Source organism: Myxozyma melibiosi (assembly GCF_037950935.1).
Source record: "Myxozyma melibiosi strain Phaff 52-87 chromosome Unknown BZA70scaffold_12, whole genome shotgun sequence".
Lineage (NCBI taxonomy): Eukaryota > Fungi > Ascomycota > Lipomycetes > Lipomycetales > Lipomycetaceae > Myxozyma > Myxozyma melibiosi.
In genome coordinates this window covers 304804-327562 of record NW_027042926.1, presented here as the reverse complement: position 1 = coordinate 327562, position 22759 = coordinate 304804, and the positions used below count along the sequence as shown (strand labels likewise).

General features: G+C 52.3%; 7 protein-coding genes and 1 non-coding gene across 8 annotated transcripts; 3 read left to right on the top strand and 5 right to left on the bottom strand.

Moving 5' to 3' along the window:
• Positions 1–878: 878 nt before the first annotated feature.
• On the bottom strand, positions 879–3070 carry BZA70DRAFT_283563 (major facilitator superfamily domain-containing protein). The gene is made up of 2 exons (XM_064913453.1): positions 2344–3070; positions 879–2282 (listed from the first exon to the last, which is right to left on the bottom strand). The coding sequence occupies exons 1-2, from the start codon at positions 2688–2690 to the stop codon at positions 974–976; spliced, it is 1656 nt and encodes a 551-aa protein (XP_064766414.1). The 5' UTR covers positions 2691–3070; the 3' UTR covers positions 879–973.
• Positions 3071–4044: 974 nt separating this feature from the next.
• BZA70DRAFT_283557 (formamidase FmdS) lies at positions 4045–6043 on the top strand. The gene is made up of 5 exons (XM_064913452.1): positions 4045–4267; positions 4447–4541; positions 4625–4777; positions 4845–5829; positions 5905–6043. Exons 1-5 carry the CDS (start codon positions 4258–4260, stop codon positions 5976–5978), a joined length of 1317 nt encoding a protein of 438 aa, XP_064766413.1. The 5' UTR covers positions 4045–4257; the 3' UTR covers positions 5979–6043.
• BZA70DRAFT_260312 (putative mitochondrial serine protease Pim1) lies at positions 6044–10092 on the top strand (the record flags this gene model as incomplete). Its single annotated transcript, XM_064910877.1, has 3 exons — positions 6044–7519; positions 7601–9117; positions 9169–10092. Exons 1-3 carry the CDS (start codon positions 6454–6456, stop codon positions 10090–10092), a joined length of 3507 nt encoding a protein of 1168 aa, XP_064766412.1. The 5' UTR covers positions 6044–6453.
• Positions 10093–10803: 711 nt separating this feature from the next.
• Positions 10804–11978, bottom strand: BZA70DRAFT_291409 (ribosomal RNA large subunit methyltransferase J; the record flags this gene model as incomplete). The annotated part of the gene is made up of 5 exons (XM_064914293.1): positions 10804–11052; positions 11116–11164; positions 11235–11551; positions 11628–11678; positions 11760–11978. 5 exons carry the CDS (start codon positions 11976–11978, stop codon positions 10804–10806), a joined length of 885 nt encoding a protein of 294 aa, XP_064766411.1.
• Positions 11979–12477: 499 nt separating this feature from the next.
• BZA70DRAFT_t83 lies at positions 12478–12592 on the top strand. Its single transcript has one exon. It is a non-coding gene; the product is annotated as a tRNA-Ser (tRNA).
• Positions 12593–13414: 822 nt separating this feature from the next.
• BZA70DRAFT_291408 (uncharacterized protein) lies at positions 13415–14626 on the bottom strand (the record flags this gene model as incomplete). The annotated part of the gene is made up of 2 exons (XM_064914292.1): positions 13415–14370; positions 14452–14626. 2 exons carry the CDS (start codon positions 14624–14626, stop codon positions 13415–13417), a joined length of 1131 nt encoding a protein of 376 aa, XP_064766410.1.
• Positions 14627–14927: 301 nt separating this feature from the next.
• BZA70DRAFT_78460 (ABC multidrug transporter) lies at positions 14928–19882 on the bottom strand. The gene is made up of 3 exons (XM_064915403.1): positions 19499–19882; positions 16951–19438; positions 14928–16883 (listed from the first exon to the last, which is right to left on the bottom strand). The coding sequence occupies exons 1-3, from the start codon at positions 19778–19780 to the stop codon at positions 15223–15225; spliced, it is 4431 nt and encodes a 1476-aa protein (XP_064766409.1). The 5' UTR covers positions 19781–19882; the 3' UTR covers positions 14928–15222.
• A 1067-nt stretch (positions 19883–20949) lies between these two features.
• BZA70DRAFT_291406 (major facilitator superfamily domain-containing protein) lies at positions 20950–22671 on the bottom strand (the record flags this gene model as incomplete). The annotated part of the gene is made up of 3 exons (XM_064914291.1): positions 20950–22128; positions 22184–22571; positions 22637–22671. 3 exons carry the CDS (start codon positions 22669–22671, stop codon positions 20950–20952), a joined length of 1602 nt encoding a protein of 533 aa, XP_064766408.1.
• Positions 22672–22759: the final 88 nt, after the last annotated feature.

Genomic DNA, 22759 nt, shown 5'->3' with positions numbered 1-22759 from the left:
GAGGACGGATATTAGGTTTTTAGGCTCCACGCTGCCGACGCAGCACTAAACTTAGAGAGCGGAGTTTAGGTCTTCAGAGGTATTTGCTGACACCGACGGCTTGCGATATGCGTGCAGAAATAGCGCTGAAGTGGTATCTACAGATTCACCGAGAGCGTCTGATTGTAGATGACCGGCTTTTGTGTGCTGTTAGACGGGAGTGGCTGCTCAGCTGGGCGCGGAGGTGGAGCTGGCGCCGACAGACAGGACATGAAGCATGAACACGCTCTGCCGAGAAGATCGTGCTTCCCCTGTATCTGTCTGCTCCGCACTGCTTCCCAATGCCAAAGTCAGTGTTTAGGCCAGATTGTTATAGAAAATAGGACGAGCAGCGCTGGCCGCTATCTCTCTCTCTATCTCTGGCCCACAAACACGAGCTGCGTCTCGCGGCGCACTTTCCTCGGCCGGCGCCATCAAGGGCTGGGGCAGCTTCTTATCGCCGCTCCTCTGTCTCCGTGGCATGACTACTGACTGGCTTGACTTGACTGACTTGACAAAGACCATTCTAGTAAACCGGAACAAACCGCAGTCTGGCCCGAGAACCCGCCTCGTTTGCAGCTCGGCCAATCCGACGATTTAATACTTTGCCTGTCGCCGCCGATCCTGCCCATTATCGCACAAACCCTTGCCGGTATCCGAGCACTTTAACTCCGAGTGCACCGGCCTTGGAGCACACTAACGCTATATTGTGCCATTAACACGCAATCAGACTGTAACCGCTACAAGGTTTCCTTTGTCAGCAACAGGCCCTCCATTATCCATTCAAGCTATTCTTATGGACGCTTGGCCCGGGGTGAGTTTTTAGCACCGGGTGGACGGAGATACTCGCGGCTTAAGGGCTGAAACATACATCAATCAACTTTCATTAGATTTATCATCAACAACAGCTTGGTCATCACTTCATCATCTACCATACTCCACATATATCCCCTCATTAAATGAACCATCTGAAGCCCGGATGAGCTGGCCCCTCGCTCAAGACCATAGTCGCAACCTCCCCTCTAACCCACGCGTTCTGCCTTCTATCGCGTCTATTGTTATCGTACTTCATCCACGCACCCATCGCACTACTCACAACCACCCCCAAAACCCCAAACGCAGCCGTCACTGTCAGCGCCAGCACATACCGCGGCCTGTCCTGCTCCCGAAACACGTTCGCCGATACAAGGCCCATCAGGTTCGCAAGCGGGACTCCGACGCCCGTAAGCGCCGCGCGCTGGCCCTCGGACGGGATATTGTTTGAAAACCAGGTCGATAGCAGAACCGAGGGCGCGGCAATACCCGCAGTCATCAGAAAGCAGGCAAAGTACGCCACGTTCAAATGCGCGTTCACGTCGCTGATCGCGAGGTAGATGATGAATCCCAGCACCGGCAGCAGGAATCCTATCGCAATGAACGGCGATCGCAGGCGGTATTTATCCGACATAAATGCTAAAAGCAGCAAAACCACTGCTCCGCTAATGTTGGGAGCTACCGTGTACAGATTAGTCTTGACCGTAGAATACCCCAGTCGCTCGACAATCTGCGGTAGAAACACAGTCACAGACTGAAGCGGCACTCCGAGGCTGACCTCGAGAATCAGCCACCCCCATGCGACCGGGTGTGCAAACACTTTCAAAGCCTCCTTGATTTTCAGCGGCTCGTTCACGACAGCTGACGAGTCGCTCTGCACGCGTAGGAAACCCAATGCTCGTTCCTCCTCGGTCAAGAACTTTGCCGACGATACATCTCGTGGCAGGAACGCCCACGCCCCCAGGGCAGCAAAGACAGTGCACCCACCTTCAATAATGAAAAGCCAGCGCCATCCTTCCAAAGGAGAATCTTGAATCTGGAAAACCGCAAACGACAGGAGACCTGAGAAGGCAGAGGCGACGTTCGAGGCCGCGTAAAAGACCGCCAGCCGTCGCGCAAGCTCGCCACGACGATAGAAAGTCGTCAGGTAAAACACAACGAGCGGGAAGAACGCAGACTCAAACGTGCCCAAAAACCAGCGGACAGCCATCAAGCTTCCCCAGTTCTGGCATGCGGCAGATGCTAGTGACATCAGACCGAAACCAAACATCAGAAACGGAAGCACGCGGGTCACGCCGTACTTCTTTCCCGCCAGAGTAAGAGGGAGAGCAAATAGGACGTAGGGCACGTAGAATATCGATAGCAGCAGATTGTACTGGTTGCCGCGAAAGTGAAGATCCATATCGATCCCGTCGGTTTTGGCATTCCCAAGGTTACTCTTGTCGAGGGAGCTGGGCGGGGTGTTAGTCAAGCCAAATCGAAAGTACGCCTGTCGAGTATCACGGCACTCACTTGAAAAGGTACATAAGACTCAGCGCTGGAAGAAGTCGCCAGTCGAGCTTCCGGCATATCGACCGCTCGAGCTCAGGATCGATCTCGACAACCGTCGCCGTCAAGTCCTCGTCCGCAAGAACACTTTGCTCCAGCAGTCCAGCTGCTTCCTCGCCAACCGTCCCTCCTTGCCAGAAACTCTCTGCTTCGGCCTCCCCGGCTGCGGTTATCTTCCGCTTGAATGTCGAACTCGACATCGAATCGTAGCTCGAATGCGGAGAAAGCTGGGTGATCTCCTCTATATCGTCGTCTGCGGGTCGCGTGGATCGCCCTGGGTCTAGTAAGGATGTCTTCTCCGATAATGTCATGAGTTAGGTGATTAACAGCTCGTTTCTGTCGCGCGTGTGCCGGTCTCGTCTATTCCGTGCTCGGCTTCCCTGCTGTGAGTGCACGCGTGGGAAGTTAACAGCAACGATCAATAGAACAAACCCCTGGCACCCTTCGCAGCGCTATCTCTGTCCCCAGCTCCTTTGACGGCTTCTGGAATGGCACAGCGAGATTAGATAACCAACAAGCACTCTCTTTCCAAGACTGGTATCTTGTCCATATACCGACGCTGCCCTCCGAAGATCGTTGCTCGGCGAAGGCCGATGGTCTTGCACGTGTACGCTAGCTATATTTGGAGAGCCTTTAAACTGTATTTGATATCACGTGACTTGGTTTGTCTGCCATCAGCCTTCGCGCGAGCAGCTGCAAGCACAAGAGGCTCAACAGTCCCAGTTGCGTGCAGCTATCGTCAAGCAGCTCATCATGTTGTTATTCGATTGATATATAATAGACTGATGATTGTCTTTCATCTTTACGGATCTTGAAGTAGGAGTCATTCAGCAGCGTCAAAGTCAAACAGAAACGGCGATGGTATGCGCTGTCGAAGAACAGCCTCTCGAATCATCGCGCGCTCCGCTGCTTCTTCTTCCCCAGGAGATCATGGCGATGGTGATGGAAAGTCTAGACTACAAGGACCTCGAGAACTTGTACCGTTCAAGTGCGACTGTCGAGGTCCATTTCAGCTCTGCTGCTCCGTTCCGTGTTCGCGCGTTCATGTTCCTGCGAGAGCGCGGGATGACGCGGTACCTTGAAAACTACGACAAATTCGACGACATCAAGGGATGGAGCGAGGCGTATCGGAATCTGGTTAGGAACTATACTGAGCTGCAGATTATCTCGTTTGGCGCCGACGACTCGGCGCTGATCGGTTGAGCTGCGATTGCATTGCATGGTGGTCGGGGAGAGGGTAGTGGATTGGAGGACGGTATGGAGTGGAGTGTTGTTGGAATCATCTCAACGCGCGGCGTACGGCTGGTTTTTTCAATCTTGATTTGTTACTGGTGTAGATATTGCATTGCATGTGTTGTTAGCTGCCGTCTCGTGCTTCTATCGGGATAATGCTGATAGCCAATTCGTTGCTTCGATGTTGGCGTGGTTCAGCATTACCATTAGCAATTGCAGATGCAGATCAGAGCAGCAAGCATACTTATATCCTGCGTCCCTAGACAGTCTACTCAGACGACTGCAACACACACTACTAGAAAAGGGCTTGTTCTCCGCACAAGTGCCGACGACGGGCACTCAAGCCATCCCGCCCAGCATATATTATCCCGAATAGGCATGCAAAAGCCCTAACCGGAACTCAATTGACGAGTCTCGGGAGAAGTCAACCACGATAAGCTTCAGGGCTTTGGCTTATCTGAGGTTCAATGAGCCAGGAGCCAGCCAGGCCCAGCAGCCAGCAGCCAGCAGCCGAACGTTCTGCGGAATAAACCTCTGGTAGATTCGAGCCGACCGCATTCTCTTCTTCTCCCTCCCTCACGCCTGTTCCTTACGCTTTCTCTTTTACTTGTAGCAGTTGCCAATTAGCAGACTATTACATTGAAAATGCCTGTCGGTACGTCCATCTCCTTCTTTCTCTCTTTCTGCGCTTATCTCTGCCGTTGCTGGTCTCGGCGTTCACGACCTTGCATCCCCGACAATGGCCTGCCTACGAGTTCTCTCCAATTGAGATCACAGAGCAGCAGAGCTTCTTGCATGAGGTATTATCATCTTGTACTAACCGAATTGACCTAGACGCCATCCCTACCAAGATCTCTGTGGATCTTCACAGACCCTACCATGAGCAGCCTGGTCTGCACACTCGCTGGCACCCGGAGATTCCCTTCTACGTAAGTTTCCACTCAATTCTACGAGTGCATCTTCTCGTTTAGATTCAACCGTGAGCCAGTCTAATCTTCTTTCTCCGATGTAGTGCTCTGTCGAGCCGGGTGAGGTCTTCAAGGTCGAGTGCTTCGACTCCTCCGGTGGTCAGGTCTTCAACACCGACGACGCCGATGACATCGCCAAGGTCAACCCCTTGAGCATCCATTGCTTGTCTGGCCCTATTGAGGTCAAGGGTGCTGAGGTGTGTTTTGAAATCCTTGTCGATATTCTCTCCATAAACTCCAAGCTAATAACTGATCATTCTCCAGCCTGGCGATCTCCTTATCGTCGACATCCAGGACATCCAGCCCTTCCCCGATGAGCCCTGGGGATACACCGCTATCATGGATCCCGCCAAGACCAGCGCGTTCTTGAACGACAAGTACCCGCAGATGCAGAAGGCTATCTGGGACATTGATGGAATCTTTGCCTCCTCCCGACACATTCCCCACGTCAAGTTCCCCGGCTTCATTCACCCCGGTATCATTGGAACTCTTCCCAGCTACGAGATGCTCAACAAGTGGAAGAAGCGCGAGGCCGATCTCGTTGACTTCCATGCCTCGCTCAACGATGGCTGCACTGTCGCCGCTCTCCCCAACCCCGAGGGCTCCTACATCGGACAGGGCGTCGACCCCGCTCTCGCCAAGAAGGTCGGCGAGGAAGGTGTCCGGACTGTTCCCCCTCGTGAGCACGGTGGAAACATCGACATCAAGAACTTGAGCAGAGGTTCTAAGGCTTACCTCCCTATCTACGTCAAGGGAGCCGGTTTCTCGGTCGGTGACATCCACTTCTCCGAGGGCGACGGTGAGATCTCGTTCTGCGGTGCCATTGAGATGCACGGAATCATCACCCTCAAGCTTGGAATCATCAAGAACGGCATGAAGGATATGTCGATCTACAACCCTGTCTTCATCCCCGGAAACGTGACCGCGCACTACGGTCCTTCGCGATACCTCACCTTCCAGGGTATCTCCGTCGACGACGACGGCAAGCAGCACTTCCTCGACGCCAAGGTCGCCTTCCGACAGGCCGTCCTCAACGCTATCGAGTACCTCAAGGGATTCGGCTACACCGGTGAGCAGGCCTACCTTCTTCTGTCGGCTGCCCCGGTCGAGACCCATATCTCGTCCATCGTCGATGTTCCCAACTCGTGCGTCAGCTACTCGATCCCTGCTGATATCTTTGACTTCGATATAATGCCTAAGGAGGGCGGTCCTATCATCCAGCCCAACATGGGCAAGACTGCTTTCCCTACTAAATAAACAAAACAAAAATATCAGTCGGGGCTATAGCAGAGTCTAGGCCAACACAATATAATGATCACGTTACTTTTTATGTCTAAATGCGTTTTGGAGAATGAATGTTTGTGTTCGTCGTCGCTCTTATGTTTGTTGTCTATCTAAGTATCCAGAAGATTCAATAAATAACTCGACCTATCATTTGTGGAAATATTCAGTAACAATAATGTAAAAGCAGTTAGAGACTGATGTAGGAAATGGAGTGAGAATGGATCACGAGTCATGTGACTCATGTGTGACTGAACGTGACCCGGTCAGTCTTGCGCCGGATTTCTAAGCTCCAGATCTTCCACCGCCATCCGCTCTCAGCCAAAAGACACCAGCATCGGTCTTGTGTCGACTTCACACCACCGCCCATTCAGCTTCCACACCCTCATAAGCCTTTTCAGCTACTGAGTGGGATTGATTTTCTCTTTTTTTGTTGTTGTCGAAGTCGCATCTATCTCTTTCTGCATTCGCACGGAAGTTGTACAAGCGTCGCCACATCTTCCACTCTTGAATACCGCGTTTACGCAGCAGTACTCGCCCTCACCGTCATCAAACCCGCTTCAAGCTCAATCCACACTCCACCAATTCACAAATGAGCCGCGTACTTCCGTATATTGCTGCGATCTCGCGGTCGCAACCCACCCAGCTCCTTGCGCCCGCTTCCCGGAACTTGAATGCCGTCATGCGCGCCCGGATTGCGGCACCGTCCACGCTGGCAATCTCGCGCCGCGCGTTCTCGCAGTCCAGCATTCGGAGGGCGGGCAAGAAGTCTGACGACGACGGCGACAGCGAAAGCAAGAGCAAGAAGCCGTCAGCTGAGTCTTCTGAGAAGGAAAGCAAAAAGTCGAAGAAGGATGAAGATGCGAAATCTGAGTCGAAGGAGGCCGCCGCTGACGAGAAGGCTTCTGCTGACTCGAAGAGCGAGGTCGTCACCAAGGAGCCTAAGGCTGTTCGTCACCGCATACGCAATACCGAAAGCAAAGCTGCTGCTGCTTCTTCGTCGGCGTCAGCACCAGCAGATTCAACCCCCGAATCATCTTCGAAGGAATCGAAGGAATCGAAGGAATCAAAGGAATCGAAGGATGTCAAGGAAAGCAAGAACGAGTCCGAGGCGAAAGATTCCTTGAAGGAGAGGTTGACATCAGGCCCGCTTGTGACGATACGCACGGTCGGAATTCCGTCCGACCATGCAAGCGACTCGAGCTCCGGAAGTTTCGTCCCCGAAAACATTACAGAGCTTATGGCGCTGCCTATCGTCTCCCGACCTATTTTCCCTAAATTTTACAAGGCCGTTGTGTTGCATGACGAGCGACATATCGAAGCCATTCTCGAGCTCAAGGAACGTGGATTCCCATATGTCGGTGTCTTTTTGCAGAAGGATCCTAATCCGAAAACCGAGGCGATCATGGCCCCGGACGAGATTTACTATAATGGTGTGCTAGCCCAGATCACGAGCATATTTCCTCGAAACATTTCCAGGGATGGTGTTCAGAGTGAAGGCTTGACCATCATGCTGTACCCCCACAAGAGAATCGAGATTGAGGAGGTTTTTATTGCCAAGCATCCGGAGAAGCCAATTGAGAGCCGGAGCGAAAGCGAATCTTCTTCCACAACTGATGTTACGAGCTTTGATGTTGTTGCGGATGGTGAGTTTGCGTGTATTTTGTCGTTGTAATGAGGAGCTTATCTCATCGAGGTTCGAACTGTATACTGACGTTATATCATTATAGAAGCTAAAGGTGCGCCAGAGAAAGACCCAGTGGCTTTCCTGCGCGATAGTGTCACGACTGTCCGTGTTAAGGACCGACCCGATCTTCCCATTGACAAGCAAGATCCCACAGTCAAAGCTCTTATGGGCGAAGTTGTCGCTCTCCTGAAGGAAATTTCCATGAAGAACCCGTCATTCCGTGATCAGATCACGTCCTTCACTCTCAGTCTTTCGAACGGAAACGTTCTCGAAGAGCCTGTTCGTCTCTCCGATTTTGCTTCTGCCGTCTGCGGAGGGGATGCGCTAGAGCTGCAGGAGCTTATGGATATTCGCGATCCCGTGCAACGTCTCGAGAAGGGAATTGTTTTGCTCAAGAAGGAGCTTATGACTGCAAAGCTGCAGAACAAGATCAGCAAGGATGTCGAGAGCAAGATCCAGAAGCGTCAACGAGAGTACTTCCTGATGGAGCAGATGCGTGTCATCCGAAAGGAGCTTGGAATGGAGTCAGATGGCAAGGACAAGCAGATTGAGAAATTCAAGGAGCGCGCTGCGAAACTGAACATGCCAGAGGCAGCGCAGGTCGTGTTTGATGAAGAGCTCAACAAGCTTATGAGTCTCGAGCCCTCGGGATCAGAGTACAATGTTACACTCAAGTACCTTGATTGGATCACTCAGCTGCCGTGGGGAATCACGTCACCTGAGAATTACTCTGTGAAGCACGCTGTCGATGTATTGGACGAAGACCATTATGGCATGAAAGATGTCAAGGACCGTATTCTAGAGTTTATTGCGGTTGGCAAGCTTCGTGGCAACGTGGACGGCAAGATCCTTTGCTTCGTGGGACCGCCTGGTGTCGGAAAGACGTCTATCGGAAAGTCGATTGCCCGCGCTCTGGGTAGACAGTTCCAGCGGTTCAGTGTTGGTGGTTTGGCGGATGTTGCAGAGATCAAGGGTCATCGACGAACTTACGTTGGTGCTCTTCCTGGACGTATCATTCAGTCTCTCAAGAACTGCCAGACTGAGAACCCGTTGATTTTGATTGACGAAGTCGACAAGGTCGGTCACGGTCATCAGGGAGATCCCAAGTCAGCCCTGCTTGAGCTGTTAGATCCCGAACAAAACAACAGTTTCCTGGATCACTACCTTGACATCCCTGTCGATGTTAGCAAAGTGCTGTTTGTCTGCACTGCGAACATGATCGACACGATTCCGCAGCCCTTGCTGGATCGTATGGAGATCATCGAAGTCTCGGGTTACATCGCCGAGGAGAAGATGGCGATCGCATCAAAGTACCTCGTTCCTCAGGCTCGTGAGAACTCGGGACTGAAGGATGTCAACGTTGAGCTGACGGATGAGGCTATCGAACGCCTGATCAAGAGCTACTGCCGTGAGAGCGGTGTTCGAAACCTGAAGAAGCAGATCGAGAAGGTGTACCGCAAGGCTGCGCTCGAAATCGTCAAGGATATTAAGGAGCCTGAAGTTCTTGAGGCGAAAGTAATTACTGCGGAAGCTGAAGCCAAGGCACCGGAGGTCGACGCCGAGAAGACAGTAGCAGCCGGTGCAGAGAAGACAGAAGGCGCCGAGACTGTGGAAGGTGAGGCCAAGGTGGCGGACGCGAGCGCTGAGAAGGCAGCTCCCGAGCAGCCGCAGGTCCAGCCACTTGTTGTTCCGGACTCGGTGCATATCAAGTTGACGGCCGAGAACCTCGCTGATTACGTCGGCCCACCAATTTACACATCCGACAAGCTTTACGACGAGCAGCCGCCTACTGGTGTTATCACTGGTCTGGCATGGACCCAGATGGGCGGAACGTGTATGTACGTGGAGTCCGTGGTGGAGGCGCCGCTGGTGCCTTCTTCGACGCAGAATTTCAAGTACACCGGTATGCTCGGCGACGTCATGAAGGAGTCGACCGCGATTGCCTACACTTTTGCAAAGATGTTTATCGCCTCTCATTTCCCCGAGAACCGATTCTTTGAGCACGCGCGGATTCACATGCACTGCCCCGAGGGCGCGACGCCAAAGGACGGACCGTCAGCTGGTGTCACGATCTCGACCTCGCTTCTTTCGCTTGCGCTCAACAAACCCGTTGATCCTGGCTTTGCCATGACTGGAGAAATCACTGTGACTGGCCGCATCCTCCGCATCGGAGGACTGCGCGAGAAGACTGTTGCCGCTAAGCGCGCTGGTGCAAAGACCGTCTTCTTCCCCGCCGGTAACGTAGCAGACTGGGAAGCCCTCCCGAACGTCGTCAAGGAGGGAATCGAGGGTGTCCCGTGCCACTTCTACAGCGACATTTTCAACCGCTGCTTTGCGGGCATCTCGCAAGAAGAAGGAAACAAGGTCTGGTTCTCCAAGCTCGGCGACCCCAACGATCCGGCTACGCAGCAGCAGCAGAAGCAGAACCAGCAGCAGAACCCGACGAAAGATGGCGGGCTCGGCGACTTGTTCCCGCCTTTGGGGGGGAGTGTGAACACTGAGATTCGTGCTGCGTACGAGTACACCGGAGATCGACGATTCTGATAGAGTGTTTGTTCATCTACTATAAATAAGAGCGATATCATCTCATCTATTTGCGCCCATTTTACCCTGGATAGTCGGTAGTCTGGTCACCCCGTTTTTATTCACCGCTTTTCTCATGTCTATATATTCTCTTTCTCTGTTCGATTACCTTCATTTATGTTTTATATTGTATTTATAGCTACCTTTTTTGTTCAGTTCAAATCGCTCATGGGTTCACGAATCTGCCTTTTCTTTGTTCCTCTCTATTATATCTATCTCTGCGTTTGTCATTTTTGATAATTATCTCCTTTATTATAATATTGCGCAAGCAAGCATAGTTTTCTTCTTGTTTTTTTCTCCTCTTTTTGCAATTATTAATGTTCTCTAATCATCTCTGGATAAATACAAACACGCTCTCCCTTTTTTTATGCAGATTCTTAAAAATTGCGTGGAAGTTGTGAAGTGCAGTTGATTTTTTTTTTGTTTTTGACCTGAGAGCCCTAGCAAGCATGATTGAGAAATCTGCGGGCTCGCAGTATTGCACTCACTCTTATAGCCTGTAAAGATGTACCCGTACGATTGAGGGAAAAGTATAGTAAATGACCAAAAAAGATGCAAAATTATACTGTATCAGACACTTCCCACTAAATATTTATACAGAGATAAAGTCGTCAAAATAGCAAATTTTAGCCATAAATTCAATTCTTAATCATACACTACACCCCCCAACTCCTACCCCCGCCCCCCTCCCCCCTTCACACTCTCTACCTTCCTCCTCTTCTTCTTCCCCGTCGCCACAAAATACTGCTCGCGCGACTCCCCGCGCGACGCAGCAGGTTTCTCCCTCTTGACCCGGTCGAACGCGCTGCGAAGTCGCCGCTCGAGCAAGGAGTCTTCTCCGCCGGCGTAGAATTTGCAGACGAAGCTGCCGCCGGGGCGGAGGGTGTCGAGCGCGAAATCGAGAGCGACGTTGGAGAGGTCCTGGTGGTGGGTTAGTTTGGGGTGTCTTTTTGATAAAATAGGAATGAGGGAGTGGGGGAGTACCATGCTTGTAGCGTGATCCCGAAATGCGTTTCCGGAGGTGTTCATAAGCCTGATAATTCCACAGTTAGTAGTTGACAACTTGCAGCAAAACCACCAAGCATCAAGCACAGAATACTAACATATCACTCAGCATCACATCCACCGTATCAACCGCAGACGCAGGCGCACTCTGCTTCTCTCTTGTCCTCGCACTCCCCGACTCTTGCCCACTCTCCTGCTGCTTCGTCTGATCGCCCTCAACCGCACGCTTCTCGACCTCATCTGGATTTTCCAAGTACTCTTTGATACCGGCTTGCACTAGCGGCGACATGAAATCGCCCTGAACGGCTATCGCGCCCTTGGGCGGCGCGGCGGGGAGGATATCGATTCCGAGTACGCGCCCGTTGGGGCGGGTGTGGTCGACGGCTACTTGGGTCCATGATCCGGGAGCAAAGCCCTAGGAAATCAATGAGAATGTCAGATTTGGTTTTGCATCGACGATAGAGAATTGTCTGGAAGATAGGGAGTCATACCAGATCGATAACTGTCTGTCCTGCTTTGAAGATCTTATGCGATTGATCAATCTTCAGACCAGCAAGAGTTAGCCAATCTTTCAAATAACAGCTATATATCCCCAGATTAATAGCTCAAAAGAAACAACACACCTCCAGCAACTTAAACGCCGCCCGACTTCTCAACCCCTGCTCTTTTGCCTCCCGAGCATACATATCACTGCCTTGCCGCTGCACCCACCGTTTCGAGCTCGCCTTGGTGACCTTTGTCCTCTTTATCGTCGTCTGCAAAGGCCAACAACTACTTCCCACATAGCTGCAAAATATTCCTCTACTAAACCGTAATCCAATCTGCAGACTCCTTGTGCTCATTCTCGATTCATGGGAGACGTGTAGATCGAGAAGCTGGTTGGGATGGGAAGTTGCAGAAGAGATTAACATGATTTTTTGCGCCCTAAACCGCAGACTGTACTTCTCCCGACGCGTTGTTAGTCCATCGTTCTTACCGCTCCTCTGCGTCTGATTCGATTCCAATTCAGCCATATGAATCTAAAATTAGTTGACAGCTCTGTCATTGATAATTCATTTACGAGGCAGACAAAGTTTAGGATTCAAGAAGCGATGTGTGGAGCAACTACAGCGCAATCAAGCTTGCGAGTTGAGGGCTTCGAGGCGAACTCTTGTGCCTCGAAACAGCAACTAAACCTCTATAATCCGTCCATTTTCCTAATAAACACTTCCAAAATACCTTCAACTTGATCCAAAATCTTCACTCTCCATCATCACATTATGATTTTCCTAAAATCATGCAATATCTACTTCAAGATCTATGACATTATAAAGAACCGGTGAATTAAATTTTTCTCAATAAGGCACTATGGCCGAGTGGTTAAGGCGAAAGACTCGAATTCCATTCAGCTTGCGCTGATTCAAAATCCGATATCTTTTCTCGTTTCGAGGCGCAGGTTCGAGTCCTGCTGGTGTCGCCATTTTTTTATATTTTTAAACCTCTGTTTTTTTTTCTTTTTGCTTTTATTTTTATTATGAGATTTGCTGTTCATCATTTTATTTGTTACTTTTCTGCAGTTTTGTAGTAACTATTGTTCTGTTGTATTCTAGTGCTAGCACGTCGGACGACTGTGAGTGAGCAGCAGTTCCATGCAGGCAAGACACTCTAGAACACTCGAAAGACAAAAAAAATAAAACCAAATCAACTCACTCTTACTTTAACTCCTGGAACGCGAGAGAACAAAGAACTATGACTCTTCCCGGCTCGCATTTGCCTCTGCTTCTTTTGGCCCGCGCAGCTGACAAAGAACGCGAGTCCGAAGACGCGGGTTCGTGTTCGATTCTATTAAAGTTTAGCGAGTCTTAGATGAATAATCACCCGAACGAATGCATGGTTTAAGGTTTGTTGTATTTATTACAGATCTCTGTTTGGTCAGCACCGAACTCTGTCAGCATTTCTTTTCGTGCCTGCGTTGGGGACAACAATGCCATTGAGCAGATTGAGAAGAGAAGAGGTGGAGGAGATATCAGATTGAGAGAGTTAGAGATTATACAGCGGATTAAACATGAACAGCCATACATACAAAACGAGAAATAAAAAAACAAAAACTCCGGATACGCAAAAGCCCCCAATAAATACAATTTACACCCATAATGAACCCGAGAATATATCTACTTCCTAATGATTAGCCTCGAAGTTGCCTGCCTGCCTGTTTGCCTAATAATCCATCCCAAATAATGATCTGACAAGTAAGACAGAGAATGTAAAAAAAGCGAATCTAGAGATATGAAGAGAACGCTCACAAGAGCGAGGGGAGGATTTCGCCATCCAGATGACCCTGCTTGCGCTGGCCGGCCCAGAACTTTGCGATGTCGAGGATCGAGTCATCGATCAGCCATGCCCATTTCTTTGCAAACTCCTCGGAAATCTCCCACGCTAACGGCTGCGCGGGATCTGATCCCCAGACGCGAAACCCGTCGTTGAGCAGGTCCTGGCAGAACGCAATCTCGTCCAGCGATCCCATGCGCATCTGCTGCAGGAGCGCGTCGCGCAAGCTCGAAAACGGGATAGCATCAACATATTGGATGTGTGGTACTACACTCTGCAGCTGAGTGGGAAAGAGAGACCGTGGGATCGAGCTGGAGTCTTCGGGTGGGGAAAAGACCTGATACTGTGGCAAGTCGTGCGGAAGAGGCAGTTTCTTGATGTTGTGGCACATCGCCGTCCCGACAGGCTGGCATGGCATCATCAGCGACGGCGGCATCAGTAGCTCTTGCAAGGTCGTAGTCGTAGGCGCCAGCGAGCCCGCCAGACATTGCCGGAACTGATCTGGCGGCGCGGTCGAGGGCTCGTCAAAGAGACTGCAGTCGAGCGCGGAATCAAAGTCGAGCGAGGTCATTCGCTCAAGCTCGCGCTCATAATGCTCGCGCTGGAGATCCTGCGGGGTGGCAAATAGAGTGGGCGGAGTGCTTGGGGAGATTGAGTCTGTGTCTGAGATGGAGGAGGAGGAGGGAGTTGAGAGGGTAGCTGAGGGAGGCGTGCTGTCCAGACCTAGGATCTCTGCGATTATCGAAGCAGATGAGGGTGGATCAGACGCGGATTCGCAAGCTAGTGGCTCGTCTGTGGGTTCTTCCGCGGCCTTCTCATCGAATGTGGAGGAAGGCGCTGTCGAAGAAGCTTCGCTGTCCCAGCTCTGTTGGCGGGATTTGCTTTCGCTGTGATCTTTGCTACCTTTGCTTTTCGCCAATCTGCGCCCTATAGAGAGAAAGAACATGGGTTAGCTGATTTGCACTATATAAAGATCAGAACCACAAAAAAATACAAGATAGGACATACGTCTGGCGCGTTGGGCGACGCGGTTCTGTATTCGGCGGCGAAGGAGAGGGTCCGCGATGCCCATCCATTCCTTGCGCTCGTCGATTGTCATTTCGTCATCGCTGGAGTCAGCCGCGCGAAGAGCAGCAGCGGCATTGCTGGCCGCGACTCTGCGCCGGGGAGAAGAAGAACGCATTCTCATTGAAAGTTCGTGGAGAAGAGTGAATAGAGGTGAATACAGAAAAAAGAAAACAAAAGAAAGTGAGCGCAGGGCAGGAGGAGATCCCTACTTTAAACAATCTTTGTCCGGATTGTCGTACACCACCTCGGCCGGCGGAGTTTATCTAAGCCCGGCCGGGTCCGAGACAGATGCTGAGCGGTGCCTGCCCTAGCCCAGGCTGACGTCACTTGTGCGCTCTTCTTCAGCCGCGCCCGGCGGAGACGCGCCCAGCATAAGGCTGAGCACCGTGGGCTCTCGGGTAATTCGCTATTCTGGGTGTGCGCAGAGGACGCGCGGCCTCGCGCTGGTCGTCGCATCCGCAAGCGAGCTCTCAACGCTAACCGGTTTGGGCCACTTGTGCGAGGGTTAGGTTCGCCGCCCATTCGGACGGAGACTCGAAAGCGCCCGACTCCGACTCGGGCTCAGTTTAATTGCTCGCATGGTTACGTAATGTTATTAATCGTGATTAGTTAACGTAGATCAGTGCTGCAGTGCTGCGTCCGAACTATTAGTCAAAGTCGCTGCAGGCACGTAAATCGCTCATCTTCCTCTGAACCCCTTCTCTTCGTGACTCATCTTCGTCCGCTCCCAAAGTCTTCCGTCGTGATCTTCGACTTCAAGCACAGCCCCCGGAATATACTCTCCTCGCGTTCGTATAGCTCGAGAGGGGCCCCGAACTCAGCCACCTTGCCCGCGTCGAGCACCAGGATCCGGTCGTAGTTAATAATAGTCTTCAGCCGGTGCGCGATGCACAGAATCGTGCAGTGCGCAAACTCGCGCACAATGATCTCCTGGATCTTCGCGTCGGTCTGGTAGTCTACAGACGACGTGGCCTCGTCCAGCACGAGGATCTGGAAGTTTCTCACCAGCGCACGCGCAAGTGCCAGCAGCTGTCGCTCGCCTAGCGAAAAGTTCAAGCCTTCGTCATCGACCGGCGAGTCTAACTGGAACTTTCCTATCGGGCTCGCAGCAGCAGCTGCTCCAGCGCCGGCCGCGCCTGAGGCCACATCACCGTCCTTTTTCGTGCTGTTGACGTGCGCGTCGGGCGATGATGGTGCGGCTGCGCCATTACCATTCTCGCTTTCGTGCGCCGCAGACAAATTCCCCGCCGCGTCGTCTCCCAGCAAGCCAGCCCTGCGCAGCGCGTCCCAGAGCTCGGCATCAGAGTAGATATTGAACGGGTCGAGGTTGGTTCTGATCGTGCCGCGGAATAGCACGGGGTCCTGCGGAATAATCGCGAGTTTTGACCGCAGGTCGTGCAGTCCGATCTTTGAGATATCGACCCCGTCAATCAAAACCTGGCCTCCGGTGAGTTCCGCAAGTCTGTAGAGCGCCACCATAATCGAACTCTTGCCCGCTCCCGTGCGGCCACAGATGCCAATCTTCTGACCTCCCTCGATCATCAAATCCAGGCCACGTAATACTTTCGGAAGACCCGGTCGGTACTGCAGCACGACCTCTTTCATCTCTATCGCGCCTTTCTCTGGCCACGTCGCCCGGGGTTTAGCTTCCTCGATCTCGTACGCTGCCTCGGACGGGAGATTCGTCATGTAGTAGTAAATCCGCTCGGCCGCGTTCATGAAGTTCTCCACGTCAGCCAACTGCTTGATCACCATCGACATCTGCATCGACAGCGACATGCAGTACGAGAGCACCAGTCCCAACGACGCCGCCCCGACGTTGAACTTGGCCGACACCGCAAGCATGCCCGTGATAAACACGAGGCAGATCGCAATCGACTCCAGCCGTACCGACAGCCATCGCTGGTTGCCGACAAGCAGATACGAAAACCGATTCATCTCGTCTAGCGCCTTTTCCATTTTTAGCGAAAATCTTGACTGCTCGTTATACGCGCGTACAGAGGTCAGACCCGTCAATGTCTCGGAGAAGTGTGAAAACACGGCTGAACGCGCGTTCGAGTCCATCCGCTTGATATCGACGGCTGACGCGCGGTAGTACATCGTCGCCACAATGTACAAGAATATCATCGGCGCGAGCGCAATCGCAAAGTAGTGGAAGTACGCGATGATCAAAATCAGGATTCCGCAAATAGAACTCATCGTCATCAGGTATTGCCGATAGGCATCGATAAGCGTGTTGTCCATCGACTCCACGTCATTCGAGAAGCGGTTCATGATCCGACCTAGCGGTGACGTATCGAAGAATGCCATTGGCGCCTGTATCACTTTCTCTGTAGCAGTCATATTCATAGACACTGATGCATTCGCACCGGCTGAACAATTGAGAAGAAATAGTGTTAGCAAGTAGAGTAATTGCAGCTTTGATAACATAGAACTCACCATATGTGATTGAGAATCCAAGCAAAAAGTACAGAATCGCACAAATAACACCAAACGCGACAAACAATCCAATATACTGACCCTTCGAGAGCGAGAACTTATCCTGCGTCCAGTACGACAGCCAGAGATTTGTCAAAATCTGCGTGCCCGAAGCCAGGATCGCGACTCCGACAATCATCGGGGCAACAGCCCAGCCGACGTATTTCCCGCCCGCGGCTTTGAAGTACTCGCGATAGACGGTCCACGAGACGTTTTCGCTTTGACGCTCTTCTTTGTTCATCAGCGTCGCGCCTTTCTTCTTTTGCTCAACTTCGTCTTCCTTCTCCTCTTCTATCTTTTCACCATCTGCGTCCTTCTTCTCAGCAGCAGCGGGAGGCGCTTCCTCTTCCTCCTCCTCCTCCTCTTCACTATTCTTTGACGATCCATATTGAATCAACTCTGCGAACTTCGGACACGCCACAAGCAACTCGTCATAAGTGCCAACATCAAACCCTCCGGTGCCGTTCATGAAAATAATCCGGTCCGCATGCGGCAGAACATGAAGCTGGTGCGTAGCCAGCAACCTCGTCGAATCCCTCAGCAACCCGCAAATACACTGCTCAACCAAATGCCTTCCCACATGCGGATCCACCGCCGACAAAACGTCGTCCAGCAACACAATCTCGGCGCCGTAGTACGCCGCCCGAGCGAGCGTGATCCGCGACTTTTGGCCGCCCGAGATGTTGATTCCGCGCTCGCCAATCTCGGTCTGGTCGCCCGCGGGAAGGACGGCCAGGTCGTGTTCGAGCGCACATCCTTTGATCACGTTTGCGTATTTTTCCTCGTCAAAATCGCGACCAAAAAGGATGTTCTCTCGTAAAGTGGAGTTTTGAATCCACGGCTGAGGACAGTACGCAACCGTTCCGCCCATCTTGACTGATCCACCGGTCTGACGCATCTCTCCCACCAATGCAGCCAGCAGAGACGTTTTTCCCGACCCAATGAATCCGGTGATGACAACAAGCTCTCCGGGCTTCACTTTCAAGTTGAGATTATGCAGACCGGTAAACTCAGTTTTCTCGTCGTCCTCAGAGTCATCCATGACTTCGTCAATCGGCTTCAACTCATGACTGACCTCGTGCTCTGCTTCTGCGTCGATCTCGATCCCGGCAAGACTGGCAGTTTCAGCACTAATCGTCCTTCGAAGCTGATTTTCTTTCTCCTCCTCAGCCTCTTTGGCTTTCGCCGCCTTGCTACGTCGCGAAAAGAACCCTTTCTTTCGCGCGTTCTTCTCGTCCGCAGCCTTCTTCGCGTCCGCAGCAAGAGCTTCCTCCTCAGTCTCAGCCTCCCATACAAACGAGGCATTATTGATCGAAATCGCGCAGTCCAGATCCTTGTCTGACGTAACCTCGCTCTCGAGCTCGCCCGCCATCAACATCTTCTCAATCCGCTGCAGCGCAACGTACGCATCCGTCCCGGTCGTCAAACCAAGCGGGATGACCATGAGCGGAATACGCAGCATGTTGAACAGCGACAGACTGGCAAACACTTTGGCCGGGTCGAGGTTGTGTCCTGTGACTGAGAGGATGACGAACGAGATCATTGAGGCAAAGACCGGGAGCGTGATACTGATTGCAAAGATCGCTGATCGGAGAACGAGGACGTAGCGCACGAGCTTGATTTCCTTCACGCGGATCGAGTACAGCCGTTTGATGTAGGCGTTTTCCCACGCGAAGAACTTGATGATGCGCATGTTTTGAAGGAGTTCTTGGATCAATCGGATGCGCTGGTCGGTGAACACGGTCGACCGAAGTCGTCGGCGGGCAATCACGCGCGTGATATTTCCGAGCGCGGGCGAGGCAACGACAAGCAGCGCAAATCCGCAAAGCGACGAGACACCGATGTTGACGAGCAGCAAGATGAGACAGATAATCAGAGGGATAGGCGCGTCAAGCAAGTGCTCGACAAACATGCAGCAAAACTCGACGCGGTAGGTATCTGTCGACATCAGGTTTGTGATTCTGCCGTTTGTGTACTCGATGCGCGAGCGATTCGAGAGCTTGAGCGATTTGCGATAGAGCGCGTTGATCAAGACCGTTCGGGACTGCGAGCCCGCCAGACCGGCGTAGTAGAAAAACTGCTGCTGGAAGACACATGAGACGAGTAAGAGCAGCGCGAGACCGATCACCATGCCGACGCCGTGTCCGACAGGGGGCTGCTGGGTTCCGTTGAGCTTGGCCTTGTACGCGTCCGAGACCTGGTAGATGATTCTGCGGGAGAGCTGGGGGGCCGTCATCCAGATGATGTCGACGATGATGCGCGCGGTCATGGAGTACCAGACCTCGAAGGGGAAGGTGTCGAGTAACGCGGTCAGAAGCACGTTCTTGCGCTGGCCTTTGGCGACTCGGGCATCGAAATTTGCTTGGAAACGATCGGTCATGGGAGACGACCGTTTGCGGTCTTCGACTAGCGGGATATCATTCTCTACCAGCGGACGTGCGTATCCGGTCTATATGACGACGACAAGTCAGTAACGCTCGCTCAGTCCAAAGTCGATATCATCGCCCACCTTCATAAGCTTGTTCATCCAGACAAAATATATCTTGCTCAGTCTATTCGCCGTCGCTTCGGGCGTTACACCCGGCCGGTCAGGAATCGGCGGGATATACCGAACCGCAAACGGATTGAGATAGCTGAGAGCGTTGCCGACCGCAGTGCGCTGGGGCTGCTCCTGCTCCTGCAGCTTCACCACCGAGGCCGAGTCCTGGTCTGTACGCGAGGCAGACGAGGACGCGCGCACGGCTTCGGTGATGACGACCGATTTCTCGTCGCTTTCCTTTCGTGTGTCCATTTCGTTTGCGTCTGGGGTTTTGAGTGAGATTGTGGAGTGTAGTGGGTTTGTAGGAACTGTCTTTGCAGCTTAGAACACGGCCCTGCATCGACTGATAGGCACCTCTACAGCACACCAAACGCTCAACGTCGATTAGAAACCAAAGACAAGAATGCCGATCGTCGACGAACCAGCGCGAATGGAGCAAACAACGAAAAGCCGAACCCTACGGTGATCCGTCAAAACAAGGCCGCGATAGCGATCGTCGGCGGCGGCGGGTGTTCCCGCCAAAATGAATAAAAAGCAAAAAGTCACGAGGATTTTTGGAGTTCGAGACAAACCATCTGCGCGGGGGCCGGGGCCATCTGCGCGCGGCTGGCGGGTATCGCAGACACCGAGTTTTGGTGCAGATTATTATCTGATTTATTTTGTCTGTTTTGTGTATTGACATCGCATTTCTTATCTGCTGTCTGTACTTTCTGCTTCTGTCTTCATTCTGATACTCGAGGTCCAGTAGGAAGAGCTTCCAGGCTCTACACCGAGCAGGCGGGCATCGCGCAGAGGGTCCGAGGGCTCACTGACTACAAAACTCAATTCCCTTATCGCTTTGTTATCGCAGACAATGCCTCCTCTTCCCCAGAGCGATTAAGCACTCAACAATGACCTATCCACCTCTCCCTTGCGGCCTTGGCTTTCCGTCTACTGATCGTCACTGCTTGCGCTGTGAAAAAATTACTAGCTGTGCTGCGCATGGGAGAAAAGTACAGAGGGGCTACGGGTCGGAAGTCGGACGAGAATGACTCCGACGCAATGCAAACAAGGCCCTTATCGCAGTCTTATCAGCATCCTGGGCTGCTTAGTGTGAACAGGAGACAAGCTAAGGGCTAGATCTAGAGCTTTCTGTATCCATATCTCCAGCGCGTGTTTTCTCTTGAAGTCTTCTCTTGAATAGCTAGCTTTTGGAGCAAACTCAAGGCACGACCACGGCTCTTAACTTATTCAGTAGTATTATTATATTGCTGCAACTGTAAATAAAGGTAACTCCGCTATAAATGTGGTCCAAATAAATGCCGTTTGCTCCTACCCGCCCATCTCCACCCCATACACCTTCCCGCACAAAATCTGTTAACCGTACCATCTAGCAATAACTATAAATAAAAAAGAAAACAAAGACAGACTACAGAAACAAATCACAACCTGATCCTCCCCTCATCGTCCACCGCATCCTCACCCGCCTGCTCATCATCGAGCCCATCCCCACTATCATACAACCCGCCACTCGCATGCTCTTTCAAAAACATCGAACAGCCAAGGGAACCACCAAACAACCCAATGACGACGTAGAAGATCGTCTTGGGCGCATACGTCACCGTCGACGCGTAAATGTTGGAAAACACAAGCGGTCCGATGACGGTCGCGATACTCTGCAAGAGCGAAAGCGCGCCGAGGATCGCGCCTGTGTTTTGCTTGGGAACGTGCTTCGTTATCGCAGAGGCCGCGGTCGGAGAACCGATCGAGCCCGCGGCGCCGAGGAGACCGCCGATTAAAAACTCGGTCGTGTTGCGAGCAAGAGCCATGACGACGTACGAAACAATACAAAACAGAAACGAGATGCGGATTAAAAACACGTCGCCTTTCGACGCGCCGACCTCGTGCAGGATATGAGGCTTCCATTTCTGATGATAGTGCACCATGAGCGGCAACACCACGACCAGCGAGAACGCGCGGATGAACGAACTGAACGAGATGAAAATTCCCGTGGCGACGCTGGTCCAGCCAAAGGTTAGCTCGGCATACAGCAGTACGTTCATCAGAACTCCGATCTCGACGCCGTGGAAGAACGTGTCGATGACGGAGAGCAAGATGATGTTTTTCTTGATGATGTACCGTGTCCCATCGTTCGGCCACAGCGCACGCAGCGGAGTCAAAAAGTTCATCCGGCGGAGATAGTACTTGACATTCCGCGGCCTCATCAGATCTACCTCCGAATCCGCGCGACGGAGCTCGGTCGCATGCGTCCGGTTCTCGTCCGACAGCGACTCGGGCAGCACGAACGCGACGTAAAGCGCGTTTATGATCTGCATCGAGACCGAAAAGTAAAAGACCGAGACCAGCGAGCCCATGTGGTTGATCACGAGACCACCTGCGATCGGGCCGATCGAGATGCCGGCGAAGAAAAGCGCGCGCAGGAGACCGAAGCCGCTCGCGCGCTTGGCGGAGGAGGTGCAGTCCGCGACGTAGGCTTGACCGATAAGCATGACGCAGGGGAGAGAGCCTGACAGGCCGCTCATGACGTTCGCGATGAATAGAAATCTGTAGACGTGAATATACGACGATCTAGCAATCATAAGATTGACCAAGTGCGCAAGCTGTACATTCTAGTTAGTTCCCAGCCCAAAAGATCGCACAGTCACACACACTAACCGTCTCTCCACAGATTGGAATCAAAAGCACCCTCTTCCGCCCAATCCTATCCGACCAAGCCCCAAGCTTAGGACTAACGAGCGCGCCAATCAAGCTCTGAATCAGCCCGAGGATCATCACCGCGCGCGAAACCACCGCGTGAACCTCGGGCACCTGACAGTTGCGGTCCGCGTCCTCTGCCAGCGACGAGTCGTGCTCGGCGTAGTACGCGCGGCAGTAGAGCGACAGGATCAAGTTTAGCATTGGCGCGATGACGGCGCCGGCCGCGAAGGCGCTGAGGAAGAAGGTGGGGAGGAAGGCGTAGACTGTTGGTATGTTGTACCATCCACTTCCTCTGCCCAGCGTCCGGTCCGTTTCATCTGACTGGTATAGCAAATTCTCCCTATTGCTGATACACACAAGTCGTTAGCACATCACCTCTGCAAAGCCAGGGCATTCACAGTCCGCAGATACCTATCTGAACTCTCCCCATCCTGGTAAGACGCCATCTTTCCTCTGATATTTCGCGAACAAGTTCAATGTCAAATCCCTTCTACCTCGAAATCTAATCCCTAATTCTCAACGTATATCAAACGA

Bases quoted from the DNA above. Each gene is read 5' to 3' on its own strand.
- BZA70DRAFT_283563 (XM_064913453.1), bottom strand. From the start codon at position 2,690: ATGACATTATCGGAGAAGACATCCTTACTAGACCCAGGGCGATCCACG. The intron at 2,283-2,343 runs GTGAGTGCCGTG...CACCCCGCCCAG, and splicing joins AGTCTTATGTACCTTTTCAA to CTCCCTCGACAAGAGTAACC.
- BZA70DRAFT_78460 (XM_064915403.1), bottom strand. From the start codon at position 19,780: ATGGACACACGAAAGGAAAGCGACGAGAAATCGGTCGTCATCACCGAA. The intron at 19,439-19,498 runs GTGGGCGATGAT...GTCGTCATATAG, and splicing joins GGATGAACAAGCTTATGAAG to ACCGGATACGCACGTCCGCT. The intron at 16,884-16,950 runs GTGAGTTCTATG...TCAATTGTTCAG, and splicing joins TGGATTCTCAATCACATATG to CCGGTGCGAATGCATCAGTG.
- BZA70DRAFT_283557 (XM_064913452.1), top strand. The intron at 4,542-4,624 runs GTAAGTTTCCAC...TCTCCGATGTAG, and splicing joins ACCCGGAGATTCCCTTCTAC to TGCTCTGTCGAGCCGGGTGA. The intron at 5,830-5,904 runs CTAAATAAACAA...TGATCACGTTAC, and splicing joins GGGCAAGACTGCTTTCCCTA to TTTTTATGTCTAAATGCGTT.